At 37.0% G+C, this 15,091-nt stretch overlaps 1 protein-coding gene across 6 annotated transcripts in view; it reads right to left on the bottom strand.

Annotated features, from left to right (window-relative positions):
• LOC149533654 (appr-1-p processing enzyme family protein) overlaps positions 1–15,091 on the bottom strand; it is a 158,236-nt gene that overhangs the window by 67,630 nt on the left and 75,515 nt on the right. For all 6 annotated transcript variants that reach the window (XR_016357942.1, XR_016357943.1, XR_016357944.1 and 3 more), the window contains one exon: positions 11,712–11,924. Coding sequence is in view for 3 of the 6 variants with exons in the window: in XM_089806955.1 (XP_089663081.1) it covers positions 11,712–11,924 (213 nt within the window). In the remaining 3 variants the exon portion in view is untranslated. The remainder of the gene's footprint in view (positions 1–11,711; positions 11,925–15,091) is intronic.

Raw genomic sequence — 15,091 nt, forward strand, 5'->3', positions numbered from 1 at the left:
CGATGGGATTTCATTGTTGATTTTCATAGAGGATCGCTGCAAATGTCCCAAGCACTGCCAAATTGTTATGTGTGTTCCAAATGGCAGTGTCCTTGTATTTGTATGAGGAATAAACTAAGAGAAGAGACAAGTCCCATGAAGAGACATGTCTATTCATCAATATGATTATTATAAGGGCAAATTTAATTATAGTTGTATATATATATGGATCATTGTAATCATATTAATTTCTCTTTGATCTCACAGGTTTATCCTACAAAAGCTACCAAAACATCAACACTCCCTCTTAGCCAGGGAGTAAACACAAGACATGTATTACACCATTGGTAAAGATAGGAAGGGTAAATTTTTAAGATATCTTTGATCAGAAGATATCTACCATTTTGATATCACATCTAATATCATGAGTATTGGGCTCCCAAAATACATGATATTCACCAATTACTCAAAAGTGTTTAATATCTCATATGATATCATGAGTATTGGCCTCCCAAAATATCAATGATATTCACCAAATACTTTGTGTAGTGGCCTTTCAAAATGCAAGATATTCACCAAATACTGTGAATAATGGTCTCCCAATATTCACCAAATACTCTATAAGGAATGGCCTTCCAGAACATTAAGACGTGTGATATTCACCAAGTACTCTATCTAATGGCCTTCCAGAATATCAATAACATTCACCATGTACTCAAAAAAAATGTTTATAAGGTATGTGCATGCGCATTCTCATAATGCTTACCATATAAACATCTACCATGCAAAGTATAATCTATCATGATCTACATAGACATTATAAGACAACCATCATAATAGAAAATTAAGTTATTGTAACATCATCACCTATCAATAACTTCTACAAATAGAAGTGATAATCATTTGGAAGTCGTCACATACTCATGATGTACACAAGGGGTTAGCCCATTAAAATCTCATAGTAACATGGTATATTCATAAATCGCAGTCCTCTTGACTGCTACAATTTATTGATCACTAGAGAATCAATCTCAACATGGTCTACAAACTCTAGTCCCTCTGAATCAATAGGACCGAGGTCATTGAAGGTTATCCTCTATCCACTCCCTCTCTTTCAAAATTATTTCTAAAGGAATGCCAGGCTTCCTCTGAATCTCAATCAATCTCCCTTTTCCTGCAAGAACATACTCAGAGAGAAATGAAAAGATAAGGCAACTAGCTCTTATAGTACGTATAGAAACACAAATAAGAGACTAACTACAACAAGTAAATAAGGTTGTTCTCAAGATATAATAATTTGAAAATACTTATCTCTCTCCTTATCTCGAATTTGAGGTGATTATCTTCCTTCTATTTTAATGACATGGATAATCTTTTCCTCTTTTCTTATCATGCAATTATAGGTTAGGCTTCAAATAAAGCATCACCCAATGATAAATTTAAACCTTTTATCTCCAATAGCTCTTAATTATTTCTTAATTCACTTTGCTTTATTTACCATCTTCCCCTTAATATACTATACTTGCATCAATTAACATATTTCCACCTTACGGCTATAGTTTTATTTCCATCTTAAGATTGTTACTAAGGTTCCTACTATGAAGAGTATAATTCTATCAATGCTTATAATTTAGACTTTTAATACCCTTCTAATCTTTGTTTGGCGGTGGGCCCCTTAGCTCCCACGTAGCATGTGAAATATATATATATATATATATATATATATATATATATATATATATATATATATATATATATATATTATTTGGGAGATTCATGTGATGGTTTGCAAGACATGTGTGGACTAGGTGGAAATAGCCAATATAATGTATATTGGGTGCCGAATATCTCCACAGTATTCACAAGGAATGGTGATGGTCTTGGGATAAGCATTATCCTTTATCTTATTTAGATTGGTGGGTCTGTCACTGAATGTCGTTGTCGTTTCCCGTTTAATATGCGAGTTGTCAAACCAATAATCACCTTTTAAAAATCATTGACATTATTCGTTCCTTTTTTCGACAGTAATGGTGAGTTTTCATGGTTACATTAAAATCTGACCCAGACAGATTTTGCGATGGTTGACTCTCTTGTGTTGCATAGCTCTACTTATTGCTTCTAATATATATCACTTCTTCTGAAAACAATGTTGTTGTGTATTAATTAATCGATGTTTTATTGACCAAACCTAACCACTGTATTTGCTTTGAAGAATGGATGGGTGACATCCAACATCAATTACGTGTTTGGTAATCATTGCACTCTTTAAACATTCCACATAGAATGTAAGTTGTCAAAGCCGCTCCTAGTTGGTGGAAAGTATTTTTAACTCAGTGTATTGATTTCGACCAGTCAAGTGGCTGTGGATTCTCTCTTACTATTCAAAGTCACTTGCACACAAAAATACGAGCATATCCCATGACCGTAACTCCCTACAGTAGAACATATGATAGTTCTTCATTCAAAAGAATTTTATTTAACCTCTCTCTATCCAGAGATAGGTTAGGCTCTATGTTATTATTATTTTCACCTCAAGAGGAGTTTGTAATGTCCCCTCTTTAGCAATTGTCAGCTATGTTGCTGCTAGCCTAGTTTTGCAAGGTCCCGAGGGCTAGCGAGGAGTTCAGAGGGATCTTGGAGTGATTTGGCCTAGTCATTCCTAGTTTGAGGCCAATTGGAGTTTGTTTGTGGGGTCTTTGGATGTTGACCAGGCATCAGAGTTCGCATATTTCTAATGATTGGACTTGAAGCTTCACATCGAGAGCTTTTCGACAAGTTATCACTTGCTTCATTTCAAGTCTGATTGATATAATATTTTTATGCCTGAAGTTTATTAAAGTAGCATTTAAATTAAATGTTAAAATGATAAAGTGTTACTTTAATATTATTTATGTTGGGTTGTGTGCTTGAGAGGGGACGCTCAAGGGAGACATAAGATGTTCTTTTATATTATTTTATTATAAAACACTTTATGCCACATTGCTTGTGAGAAGTGGGTCAACCCTATGAAGTGGAAATAAAAGGAGAGTTGGTGGTCATTGTTCAGCAGGTTGAATATGAGAAGAAAATTGATGTGTGAGTTGCAGATCCATTCTTGGCATTAGAGGGCGTCTATCCTCTCTTGTTGCATTCTAGACATCATTCCTTTGGGGTTTGGCCTTTGGAATCCATTGTCATCAGCTTCATTATCAGGCAGATTGGGCGCGTTTCTAGCTACAGGCAGCTTTGAAGCTTTGCTCATATCTTCTTCATTACTCATCCAATGCTTATGCTACTTTGACGGAATGATTTTATGAAGATATTGGACTGTTTGAAGACAAAAATACTGTAGCAACAATATTCATGCAACACTATTCATGTCACTATAGCAGCAGGTTTAAATAACATTTGTTGGAGCATTATGTCAATAATATTGGAGCAATTAGTGAGTTGATAATCTACCATGTCTTTGATTTTATTAAATTCTGAAAATAACATCTAATCAGCAATAATACAATTTCCAATCTGCATATCATTGTACTTCATTTTTGTTCATGTTGTGTGATTTTCAATTCCATTCAAGCAAACAATATTAACGTCCCATTTCCGAAGTTATAAGGGGTTAAATTAGTAAACAGAGGAACAAGGAGTTGGATACAAACCGTTTGACAAAATTCCTATCAACAGTTGTTTTAGTTTTTGGGCATTTAAGGTTGTCCATTACAATGGTATCAGAGCATGTTGTTCTGCCATCCTGTGGAGGCATTACAGGAAATTTAGAACAGCAAGGGAGAGGGAAAAGTGTTTGACGAAATGTCAAAACACTAAAATAAGGAAGAAAACCAGTTAAGAAAGTATGATTGAGCATGCAACAGTGGCCTTATAAATTCTGCAATACTAGAGTAAGACAAAATACAATTTTGGACTTGCAGAGAGAACAATCTAGTTCATTCGTGCGGGTGGACATAGAATCTAGTCATACAGACACAAAGGATATATTCTTTGATTAGGACAGAAATATGGGTGATCGAGATGACAGGAATACAAGACTAGGCAGAGGCAGGAATACCAGTCCAGATCAGAATAGGCAAATGGACATGATGTTGCAGCTTATGGCTAGACAGATGGGCCTGAACATTAATCCAAGTGATGCCAACAATGGAAACAATATCAATGGGGCAATGATAATAATGGAGACCGAGGCAACAACAATGATCCTGAGAATAACCTTAATGGTAATAATAATTGACATGGCAACAATGGGAATGAGGCTAATAACTTTAGACACGTTGCACACCTAGCTCAAACAACGAGCTCGAGACCTCTTCTACCCACCTTCCCACTCAGAGATTTGGTTCAACCAGTAAACGAACTACAGATTACTGAGTTAAAAGATCAGTTCAGGAGGGACTGGGAGGCTAGTGGACCGAAGTTTCCGGCGGATATTTCCCTCAGAGATTATATGGATTTGAGGATGAGACACATGCCTAGAGAAAGAGGGAGGAATCAAAACTTTGAGCTAAGAAAGAAAGTTGGAAAACTTTCTTTACCTTATATGATGCTTCAGGGAAGATGACTGCACGAGCTTGGGTGCAGAACGTAGATACATACTTGCAGCTCAATCCTATGCTTGAGGAGACTATCAAGTATGCGGCTATTTATTTGGATGCCCAACGCATGAGTGGTGGCACCATGACATGGTAACCTTGAGACATAATCAGATCACATCTTACGAGGAGTTCACTGAGAGGCTCATAGAGAGATTTGATACCAAAGATCCTGAGTTACAGTTTAAGGAGTTGGCACAACTCAAGTAGTGGGGATCACTTGAGACGTATATCAGTGAATTTCAGAGGTTAGTTGAGTTGGTCACAGATATTTCAAAGGGGGGATTAGTAGTTTTGTTTATGGATGGACTCTCAGATCCCTTGAGGGGTTGGATCAAGGGGCATGACCAAACTACATTGCAGGAGGCCACTAAGAAGGCTCATGACTTAGCACCTTCTTCTTTTAGGAGCAGATTTTTGTCTAGGGATTCACATGCGAAGAAGGATAAGGAGGACAAAAAACCCTTTTCACAAGGATGCTCAGTCAAAAAGGGATAATACGTTGGATAATGACACCCTGAACAAGTTGAGGAGGAAGAAGCTATATTTTCATTGCAGAGAGCCTTGGGACTTATCTCATAAGTGCCCTCTCAAGGCTAAGGCAAATAAAATGGACTATTTCTCAGCAGAGGAGTCAAAGTCAAAGAGGGAGGATTAGCAGTCCGATTTGGATGAGGGTAGCACTTCAAAGGAGAGCAGCATTCCTGAGGATGAGAGGTCGTTGGAACATTTAATAGGGGCTCAAAAGGCAATCACATTTAAGGTCAGGGGTACTATCCAGGGGCAGAAAGTGATCTCACTCATTGAAACTAGGGCTACACATAATTTCATAGATGAACAATTAGTAGCCAAGAGAGGTTTACAAACTAAGGAGCATGTTGGGTTTAGAGTCACAATGTCTAACAGTGACGAATTATTATGCACTCGGAGGATATCTAACCTTCACATCGAGTTTGGAGATGGCTAAGTCAGAGGATGAGTTCTATGTAGTAGACATGGGAGATCATGATGTCATCCTCGGCATGACATAGATGGCCTCACTAGTTCACACTCAACCTAGCAAAATTGGAGATGAGATTCCAGTATGAGGGCAGAATTGTTGCACTTCGAGGACTTTTGGATGGGGGCTGGAGAGTAATCTCATTGAGGAGAATGCACGGACATTTTCAACATGATGACATAGAGTGGGAGATAGAATGTTTCACTATGCCAACTTCACAGGAGCCACAAGTGAAGAGTCATTCACCAAATATCCAAGAGATACTTGACAGACACGCTAAAGTATTTGGCGAGCTTTCGGATGGGGTTCCTTCTGACAGGGGGATAGACCATGTTATTGAACTCGAGGAGGGAGCCAAACTAGTTATGATTACTCCTATCATCATCATAAGAAACACAAGGATAAGAAAGAGAAGACAATTAAGGAGTTGTTGGAGATTAGGCACATTAGGCCTAGCAAAAGCCCTTTTGCTTCAGCAGTAGTTTTAGTAAAGAAGGATGGGATGATGCGCATGTGCATCAATTACAGGGCACTAAATAAGAAAACAATTAAAAACAGATATCTCATTCTTAGGATTGATGAGTTGCATGGGGCACGCTGCTTCACCAAAATTGATTTATGATCTGGATGCCATCAAATCCAAATGAGAGTAGAGAGCATCGAGAAGGCAGCCTTCCGATGTCACTATGGCCACTTCGAGTTTATGGTTATGCCATTTGGGCTAACCAATGTACCCGCTACATTTCAGAGTTGTATGCACTAGGTATTCGAGAGGCAGTTGAGGAGATTCCTCTTGCTCTTCTTTGATGAGATCTCATTCTTCAATAAGACCTAGGAGGAGCACTTACAGCATCTTGGAGGAGGTGTTATCTATTTTGGAGAGAGAGTCATTGTATGCCAAGGAATCTAAATGTGAGTTTGGCATGACCGAGCTCCTTTACCTTGGGCATATCATTAGTGCAAATGGTGTTTGCATTGACCTTGAAAAGATTAGAGCTATTGTAGATTGGCCCACTCCCACAAACCTCACATAGCTTAAGGGGTTCTTTGGTTTATGTAGTTTTTACAGGAGATTTGTTAGGGGATTCTCATAGATTGTCGCACCCTTGATGAATCTCACCAAGAAGGGGGCCTTTACATGGACAGAGGCAACGTAGAGATGTTTTGACTACTTCAAACATGTGATGTCATCTTGTTTGGTTCTAGCTATACCTGATTTCACGAAATCATTTGAGCTTAGGTGTGATGCTTCAAGAGATGTGATAGGGGCAGTATTGGTGTAGGAGAGACACCCCATTGCATTCGAGAGTAGGAAGCTCCAAGGAGTTGAGAGGAGCTACTCTATCTACGACAGGGAAATGTTGGCCATAATGCATGCATTAGCCAAATTTTGATCTTATTTGGTAGGTGGGCATTTTGCGATCAAGACTGATCACAATAGTAATAAATACTTCATGGGCCATTGCGACCTTAATGACCAGCAGCAAAAATGGTTTACCAAATTGCAAGCTTATGACTTTGACATAGAGTTTGTCAAAGGTAAGTAAAATGTTATGGTTGATGCTTTATCTCGAAGACCCCACTTATGTGCTCTGGCAAAAATTTTAGGGGATTGGAGAGATCGGATTGCAGCGCAGTATGTAGGAGATGATTGGGCTTCAAGGATAGTCGCAAGCACCATTTTCGATGACAAGTATGTGGTGTTGGATGGGTTGATCAGATTTCAGGATAGGATTTATTTGATTCCAAGATCATAGTTTAGAGAGGAGATCTTGAAGGCATTTCATAATGTGCCAATAACTGGACATCCTGGGGTCTTCAAAACTTCTAGGTAGATATGTGAGACATTCACCTGAGGGGACTCAAGGATGACGTGCAAAGATATGTGAGAGAGTGTGTGGTGTGTCAACAGAATAAGGGAGAGCACAATTTTCCAACAAGGTTCCTTCAACCTTTGCCCATTCCTAACAAGAAATGGAAAGTATTTCAATGGACTTCATCACTGGGTTACCACGTATAGGGGAGAGATTGCATCTATGTGGTGGTAGACCGCTTCACGAAGTTCGCTCACTTCTTTGCAATTCCATCCACTTACATTGCACAGGTGGCAGATATTTTCTTCTGAGAGATATTCAAGTTACATGGGTTGCCTAGATTTATAGTCAATAACCAAGATAGTAAATTTATGAGTGTTTTTTGGTAGGAATTGTTTAGGTTGTGTGGTACAGATCTTACACCCAACACTAGTTATCATTCACAAACAAATGGGCAGACAGAGATTGTGAATAAATGGGTGGAGGGATATTTGAGGAACTATGTGAGTGCACAACAAAGAGCTTGGGTCAAACGGATGCATATGGGAGAGCATTGTTATAACACCACTTATCATATGTCTATCAGGATGACTCCTTTCATGTTACTGTATGGTTATGAAGCACCTAGCTTCATCGATTTAGTTTTGGGGGACAGCAGAGTGCCCAAAGCCAAAGCCTTATTGTAGGATAGTCAAGATATCCTGAGAGTGCTCAAGGAGAACATACAGTAGACTCAAAATCAACAGAAGTTGTATGCTGATCAGCACAGAGTAGAGTGTAATTCAGAGGTCGCAGATATGGTTTATATGAGGCTACAACCATACAAACAGTCATCACTCAAGAAGAGCAGAGCCAAGAAGCTGAAGCCTAGGTTTTCTGGTCCCTACAAAGTGATAAGCAAAGTGGTCGAGGTCGCCTATGAGATTGAACTTCCGGAGGGCAGTCAAGTGCATAATTTGTTTAATGTGTCAAGGCTTAAAAAACCATTGGTCAAAGAATTGTGCCTTCTGCAGATTTGCCACGGTTGAATGAGGAGGGGAAGCTTGTGTTGGTCCCTGAAGTTGTTCTGGATACAAGAGAGAGGATTCTTAGGAACTGGATAGCTAAGGAATACTTGGTAAAATGGAAAGACTTGCCAAATGAGGATGCTACATGAGAAAGTGAGCAGGTGTTACAACAGACAGGACTAAAATTGCTTGAGGGCAAGCAATTTTAAAACGGGTGGACTGTAATGTCCACTCTTTAGCAATTGTTAGCTATGTTGCCGCTAGACTAGTTTTGCATGGTCCTAAGGGCTAGCGAGGAGTTTAGAGGGATCTTGGAGTGATTTGGCCTAGTAATTCTTAGTTTGAGGCCAATTGGAGTTTGTTTGGCATCAAAATTGGCATATTTCTAATGATTGGACTTGAAGCTTCGCATCGAGAGCTTTCTGACAAGTTATCAGTTGCTTCATTTCGAGTCCGATTGATCTATTATTTTAATGTCTAAAGTTTATTAAAGTAGCATTTAAATTAAATGTTAAAATGATTAAGTGTTACTTTAATATTATTTATGTTGGGTTGTGTGTTTGAGAGGGGACGCTCAAGGGAGACATAAGATGTCATTTTATATTATTTTATTTTAAAACACTTTATCCCACATTGCTTGTGAAAAGTGGGTCAACCTGATGAAGCGGAAATAAAAGGAGTCATTGGTCATTGTTTAGCAAGTTGAATATGAGAAGAAAATTGATGTGTGAGTTGCATATTCGTTCTTGGCATTAGAGGACATCTATCCTCTCTTGTTGCATTCTAGATGTCATTCCCTTGGGGTTTGGCCTTTGGGATCCATTGTCATCAGCTTCATTATCAGGCAGATTGGGTGTGTTTCTAGCTACAGGTAGACTTGATGTTTTGCTCATATCTTTTTCATTACTCATCCGACCCTTATGCTACTTTGAGGGAATGATATTATGAAGATATTGAATTGTTTGAAGACAAAAATATTGTAACAACATTGTTCATGCGGCACTATTCACGTGGTTCCTATCCATGTGGCATTATTCATGTCACTATAGCAGCAAGTTTAAATAACATTTTCTGGAGCATTATGTAAATAATAATGGAGCAATTAGTGTGTCGATAATCTGTCATGTATTTGATTTTATTAAATTATGAAAATAACATCTGGCCAGCAGTGATACAATTTCCAATCTGCGTATCATTGTACTTTCTTTTTGTTCATGCTGTAATTTCCGAAGCCATAAAGGGTTAAATTAGTAAACGGAGGAATAAGGAATTGGATGCAAACTGTTTGACAAAATTCCTATCAGCAGTTGTTTTAGTTTTTGGGCATTTAAGGCTGCCCATTACAGAGTCCTGTAATTTATGCAGCAAACAACCTGCTCTAATACAATGTTGATTTTCATAGAGGATCGCTACAAATGTACTAAGCACTGTCAGATTGGTATGTGTGTTCCAAATAGCAGTGTCCTTGTATTTGTATGAGGAATAAACTAAGAGAATAGACATGTCCCATCACTTCATGAGACATGCCTATTCATCAATATGATTAATATAATGGCAAATATAATTATAGTTGTCTATATATATATATATATATATATGAATCATTGTAATCATATTAATTTCTTTTTGATCTCTCAAGTTTATCCTACTAAAGCTACCAAAACATCAACATTCATAAAATTTGGCAATTCTTTTATGGGAAAATCGAGCTTCTTCTGATTTGGAATTTTTTCCAAAAACTTATTTTTCAAATTATTAATATGAAAAGCGTTGGAAGCATTTTATGAAATTTGTGGTTTGTCTTCGAAGATTTTTGTTGAAAATCAAAAGCCGAGTTAAGGGTTTTGATTGCACAATTTCTTTGTTTTAGCAAGAGACTCTAATATTTTAAGGTTGCTTGGATTTGCATGTTTGTTGCATGTACTTGCATACGCTTGCATGTTACTCAAATGTGTTGTTATACCATGCGAAGTCTCGTGTTTTGTCGTATGAAGATTATTTTGATGGGTTTTCATAATTTTCTCCCTCAAATTTTTTCTTGTTTTCTAATTCACAAAGTTGTGTGGGATTCCTTTGTAGGTTTATAATTCTCTCCTCAAAAAATATCTAGTAGGTTTATAATTTTTGTTCAAAAATTATCTGTTGGGTTTTATCATTTTCCCTCAAAAATGTAATCTATTATCTGTCTTAGATTCTCTCTAGTTTTTATTGATTTCTCACCTCAAAAATGATGTTGGGTTTTGATCGGTTTAATCATGACTTTTTGCAATTTGTTTTGAGGCATCATGCTCATTTGCAAAGTTTGGCGGGTTTGCCGATTTTTCTTCAAAATCGTGCTAGCTGTTCTCAATGTTTGTTTCTATCCCAAAGAAGAGCAGCTTTGTTATCCAACATTGGTATTGATGTTTTTGTGATGATTCATGGTCAAATGTTTTCCTGATTTTGGACAGGTTAGTGGCCGACTCATCTCAATGGCGGTCTCTTGTCTCTTGTTGACAAGCATTCTAAGGAAAGGACACCCTTCTGTGTTCTATCCTAGATGGATTTTGGTTTCTTTGTCATTAACATTTTGTAGATCCAGCGAGGGTCTTAGCAACAACAAAATGTTTTGCAGAATTTGTGACCAAAACACAACAATTAGACAATGACCATTAAGCAGGTTATTAGAATAATATAATGTTTCTTTAATGGTCATCTTAGTCTTTAGTTTATTAGGTGGTTGCTATTTTTGTCTTCAGTTCACAATTGTGATTGTTTCTTTCAAAAACATTGTCTCTAGAAATCTATATAAGGATTTTTCATCTTCACTATTTAATACAAGTACAACAACATCAACTTGCCATAACATAGCAGACAGGTAGTAGTATTTTTATCTGTCAATCCAAGTATATCAAAAGGATAGTTACACCGCCTTGGGGGACAAGGGGACAACGGAATACAATTGGCCAGTCAACTTTAGAATACAATATTGAGCAGTCAAAAGTCTACTGTTAAACAACTTTCTTGTTTTATATTCAAAGATTATTCACTCTTTATTTACATCAGTTTTTAAGATATGAAGTTCAATGACCTGAAACAAATTGTCAAAATCTTGTTTTCCAGCATGCAAGATACCATATATATTAATTTTTTAGTTTCAATCATAATTTAAGCCTCTTGTTGGTTAACTATCTAGATAATTTATCCAAATTCAACGTCACTAGACTTAAAGTCACTTTGACTTCAATGCTTTGCATACAACTAGCATGTGCAGCAGAAACTGTAACTGATGTTAAGGAAAATGACCTAATTTTGCTTTCAAAGAACTAAATTACAAAATATTAACCTTCTCACAGTAAGACCAAGATTGCTAGCAGAAACATCTTCCGATGTTTGAACAGGCTGGGGTAAGGCAGCTGAAGTTGCAGGTAATGCTGTGATTCTGATTTTGCGCTCATCACTAGTTGTCTCTCCATTTTCATCTCCAACATCTGCAGGCAGCTTTGATATCGCAATTTCTTCCTCATGTTTATCCCTAGGGAAGTAGAGGGGGAGTAATCTGCATTAAACAATAATAATTAAATATGCTCTCAAGAAACATACATAACAGGTAAAGCCACTGTCTGTTTCTTTTAAGAAAAGGAAACAAACATTACTAGAGAAACAACCATTGACCATGATGTGAAAACATCAAATACTGTCAAACTGATATATCCAATAGAAAACAAAACTATGCCGAAATGAATGACTTGTGATCTTTGATACTTTTTAATATCATATTTTAAGAAAGTCGTAATAATGTGAAATATTTCCACTTAAAAAGCACAAACAATACCAAAAAAAAAAAAATTGAGACGGTTGCCTTATAGATGATGAAAGAAGATTCACATCCATTAAAACTTTCAATTATATCACTAAAAAACACTTCATGCACAAAATAAATTATAGAAACAAAAAAATGGGTGGCAAATTCTTCGTAGTAACCCATAGTCCTTGAAATACGTTAAGATGCATTTCTTTACATTTTACGACTAACCATAGCATACATTGAATATAAGCCATGTCCTACCTTCTGTAGAAGGTCTGACCAGGAGGAATCACAAAAATCCTTTCTTGATTGAGATGCATGAGTAGATTTTGCATCTAAAAGTCGGTTTAATTCACAATCCATTGTCAATTCATATTGGTGTCGGTTAGTAATAATATCTGAAGTTGCCACAACAGGTATGGATTGGGATATGAGTATGATGGTAAGGGAATTTTCCCCCTTACTTGGTACAGCTGGGCATGGCCATGGAATATCAGACAACATAATAAAAATATACTAAAAAGTCCCCCTACTTTGCAAAAGAAAAAAGGTTTACATATTGGAAATTCATCTTTCCCGGAGTCGCTCGCTATTCAAAATTGTGTCATCACTTAGCCCGCGCTGCATAGGAGCTCATGGCCATTAGTTCTAGAGACTTTGCAACAAGAGATGTTCATATTTGGAAACATCAAATATATTGTCTTTGAAACAAGGATGCTTCATCGCTATACTGTCCACCACATTCATAGTCATCCATGCCACGATAGTTTAGCATACACCTGCTCACTGCTTAATAATTGTGAAATAAATGGTGCCTTCTGACTTCCAAACATAAAATCTGCTGCACTATTTTGCTCCACAATAACACATACACAAAATCTGTGGCTTTTGTATCACCCACAATTCACTTGTCTTGCCAAGCCCAGAGTTTTCTCATAAAGATTTGGAAGAGAAAATATTGCAGCCCTGTGAAAACTGCTGCTGCAGCTCCACCACCATTTTTTCTGATTGGCAAACCATAGGGGGCCTCTTAGAGGTTTAAAAAATCAATTTGAAAGTCTTGGGTACTGTTTTGTGTCCAGGTTCTAACAGGTACAACCAAGAATGGCCTAGGTTCAGCCAGGGCATGGCCCTAACATCCTGAGTAAACTACAGGCACATGCCAAGCATACTAGCAAGGTAGCCAATATGGCACAGCCATGCCCTCACTAAACAAAAATCTATACTGCCCAGTAAAGTCCAATGACAAGAGCAAATATGAAGGATTTGCAAACCTAGAACACTAATGCAGAGAAATTGTTTTCATTTTGATTTGATGTGCATACATAATTCATGAATGCAACCTATGATCGTGTATGTTAACTGCTTGCTTGCTTCAACCTAATATGACTTTGTAATAAAATGAAGGTATCAAAATGTTTTTATTCAAAGTTGCATAATATTCATAAAGATAAAGATTTGTTATCACCCCATTTTCTAGGGTGCACAACCCAACCTATTTCAGTTACTAGCTCCTCCTCAATCAAACCTATTCTATGTGGTACTATAATAGATTGGCCAACAACTCAACAAATAGTAACAATACAAAGTGCTAATGATAGGTTTATTCAGCTTTAGATGTCTAAATCTATCTACTAACCATGACTTAAAATTCCATTATTAATACCCATTCACCTACCCCCCATAAATTATCAGTCTTAAAACCTGTTATCGTTTATTTTTGTGAGTTCAGACAGACCCTCAGTACAAAATACAATTAGTAGTGAGAATGACCAGTCTTAAAAACTCCTTAACATAGGGACACACTCTACCATTCATCACAACATAATATGTGAATAAGGACACACACAAATACTCGCCAAAAGAGATTAATGAGATCTGGATACACCACATTTCTTTAGTGGGATTCGACCTGACTTGACAGCTAAAACAGCAGTAGCAGGAACTGACCACAAAGCATTCTAATGGGGGACTAGGTCTCACCTTGATTGTGCTTCTGTTTGGATCAGGCCTCATCAAATGATACCAATCTAATCTTTTGCAGCAGTACAGCCTTCATCGCTTTCACTAGAGACCAGTGCCTTTAATTTAATTGTCTTCTGGTTTCTAAATTGACACTATAGCAATGATCCAATCCTTGAGTTAGTGCTAAACTCAAGATTGTTGATAATCCACCATTCTCCTCTAAAACACAGCTTACTCAGCCAAATCAATGTTGACAGTCCTATGAGCCACAAATTGTTGCATCAGCATTGTTTCACTTTGTATTTCATTGTCTTGTCCATGCAAAATTTTCCCCAGCATAAACAATTTTTGGTTCAAAAAGACATGTTCTGGTGTACCCTTTCATAAAAAACAATTTTTATTTCACCTTAGAATCATAAGATCAAAATTGAAGTATTTTAGCCAAATACATTACAAAACATTTATGAATTCAATCAAATCCTCCTGGGCAGATTTCAGGCCTTTACATGACAGGAACTCTAAACAATTAATGTAAAACTTATTCTGCCACAAATTGGCAAAATCTCATCAACATAATTTTCCCAGATCAAATCTTTATGCAATTAATATGCCTTTTTCCAAGCACTTTAAGAAAATATTTATATAAAAAATCTAAGTTTAATATTTAAAAGTTTTAAATTGTAATGACCCTGATTGAACTACTCCATCCGGGTAAAGCACTGTTCTGATTAAAGTTGTTATGCACATTAGGCATTATCTCATAGAAGACAGGTCCACTGTCTACGTGCCTAATATTGTTGTGAGGGATGTCTTTGTTCAACAAGAAATTTTGGGCAGGTGAATCAATAAGATTCAAACGTATGACATAGAGCTGAAGAGTATGAAATTAGTCCAGGGTCCAGGCTTGTTGGCTAAAAAAATTGTAGGTCACTGACTACAACTTACAAAATTAT

This window comes from Cupressus sempervirens, chromosome 10 (assembly GCF_028749045.1).
Source record: "Cupressus sempervirens isolate cs-2001-9-10 chromosome 10, ASM2874904v1, whole genome shotgun sequence".
Taxonomy (NCBI): Eukaryota; Viridiplantae; Streptophyta; class Pinopsida; order Cupressales; family Cupressaceae; genus Cupressus; species Cupressus sempervirens.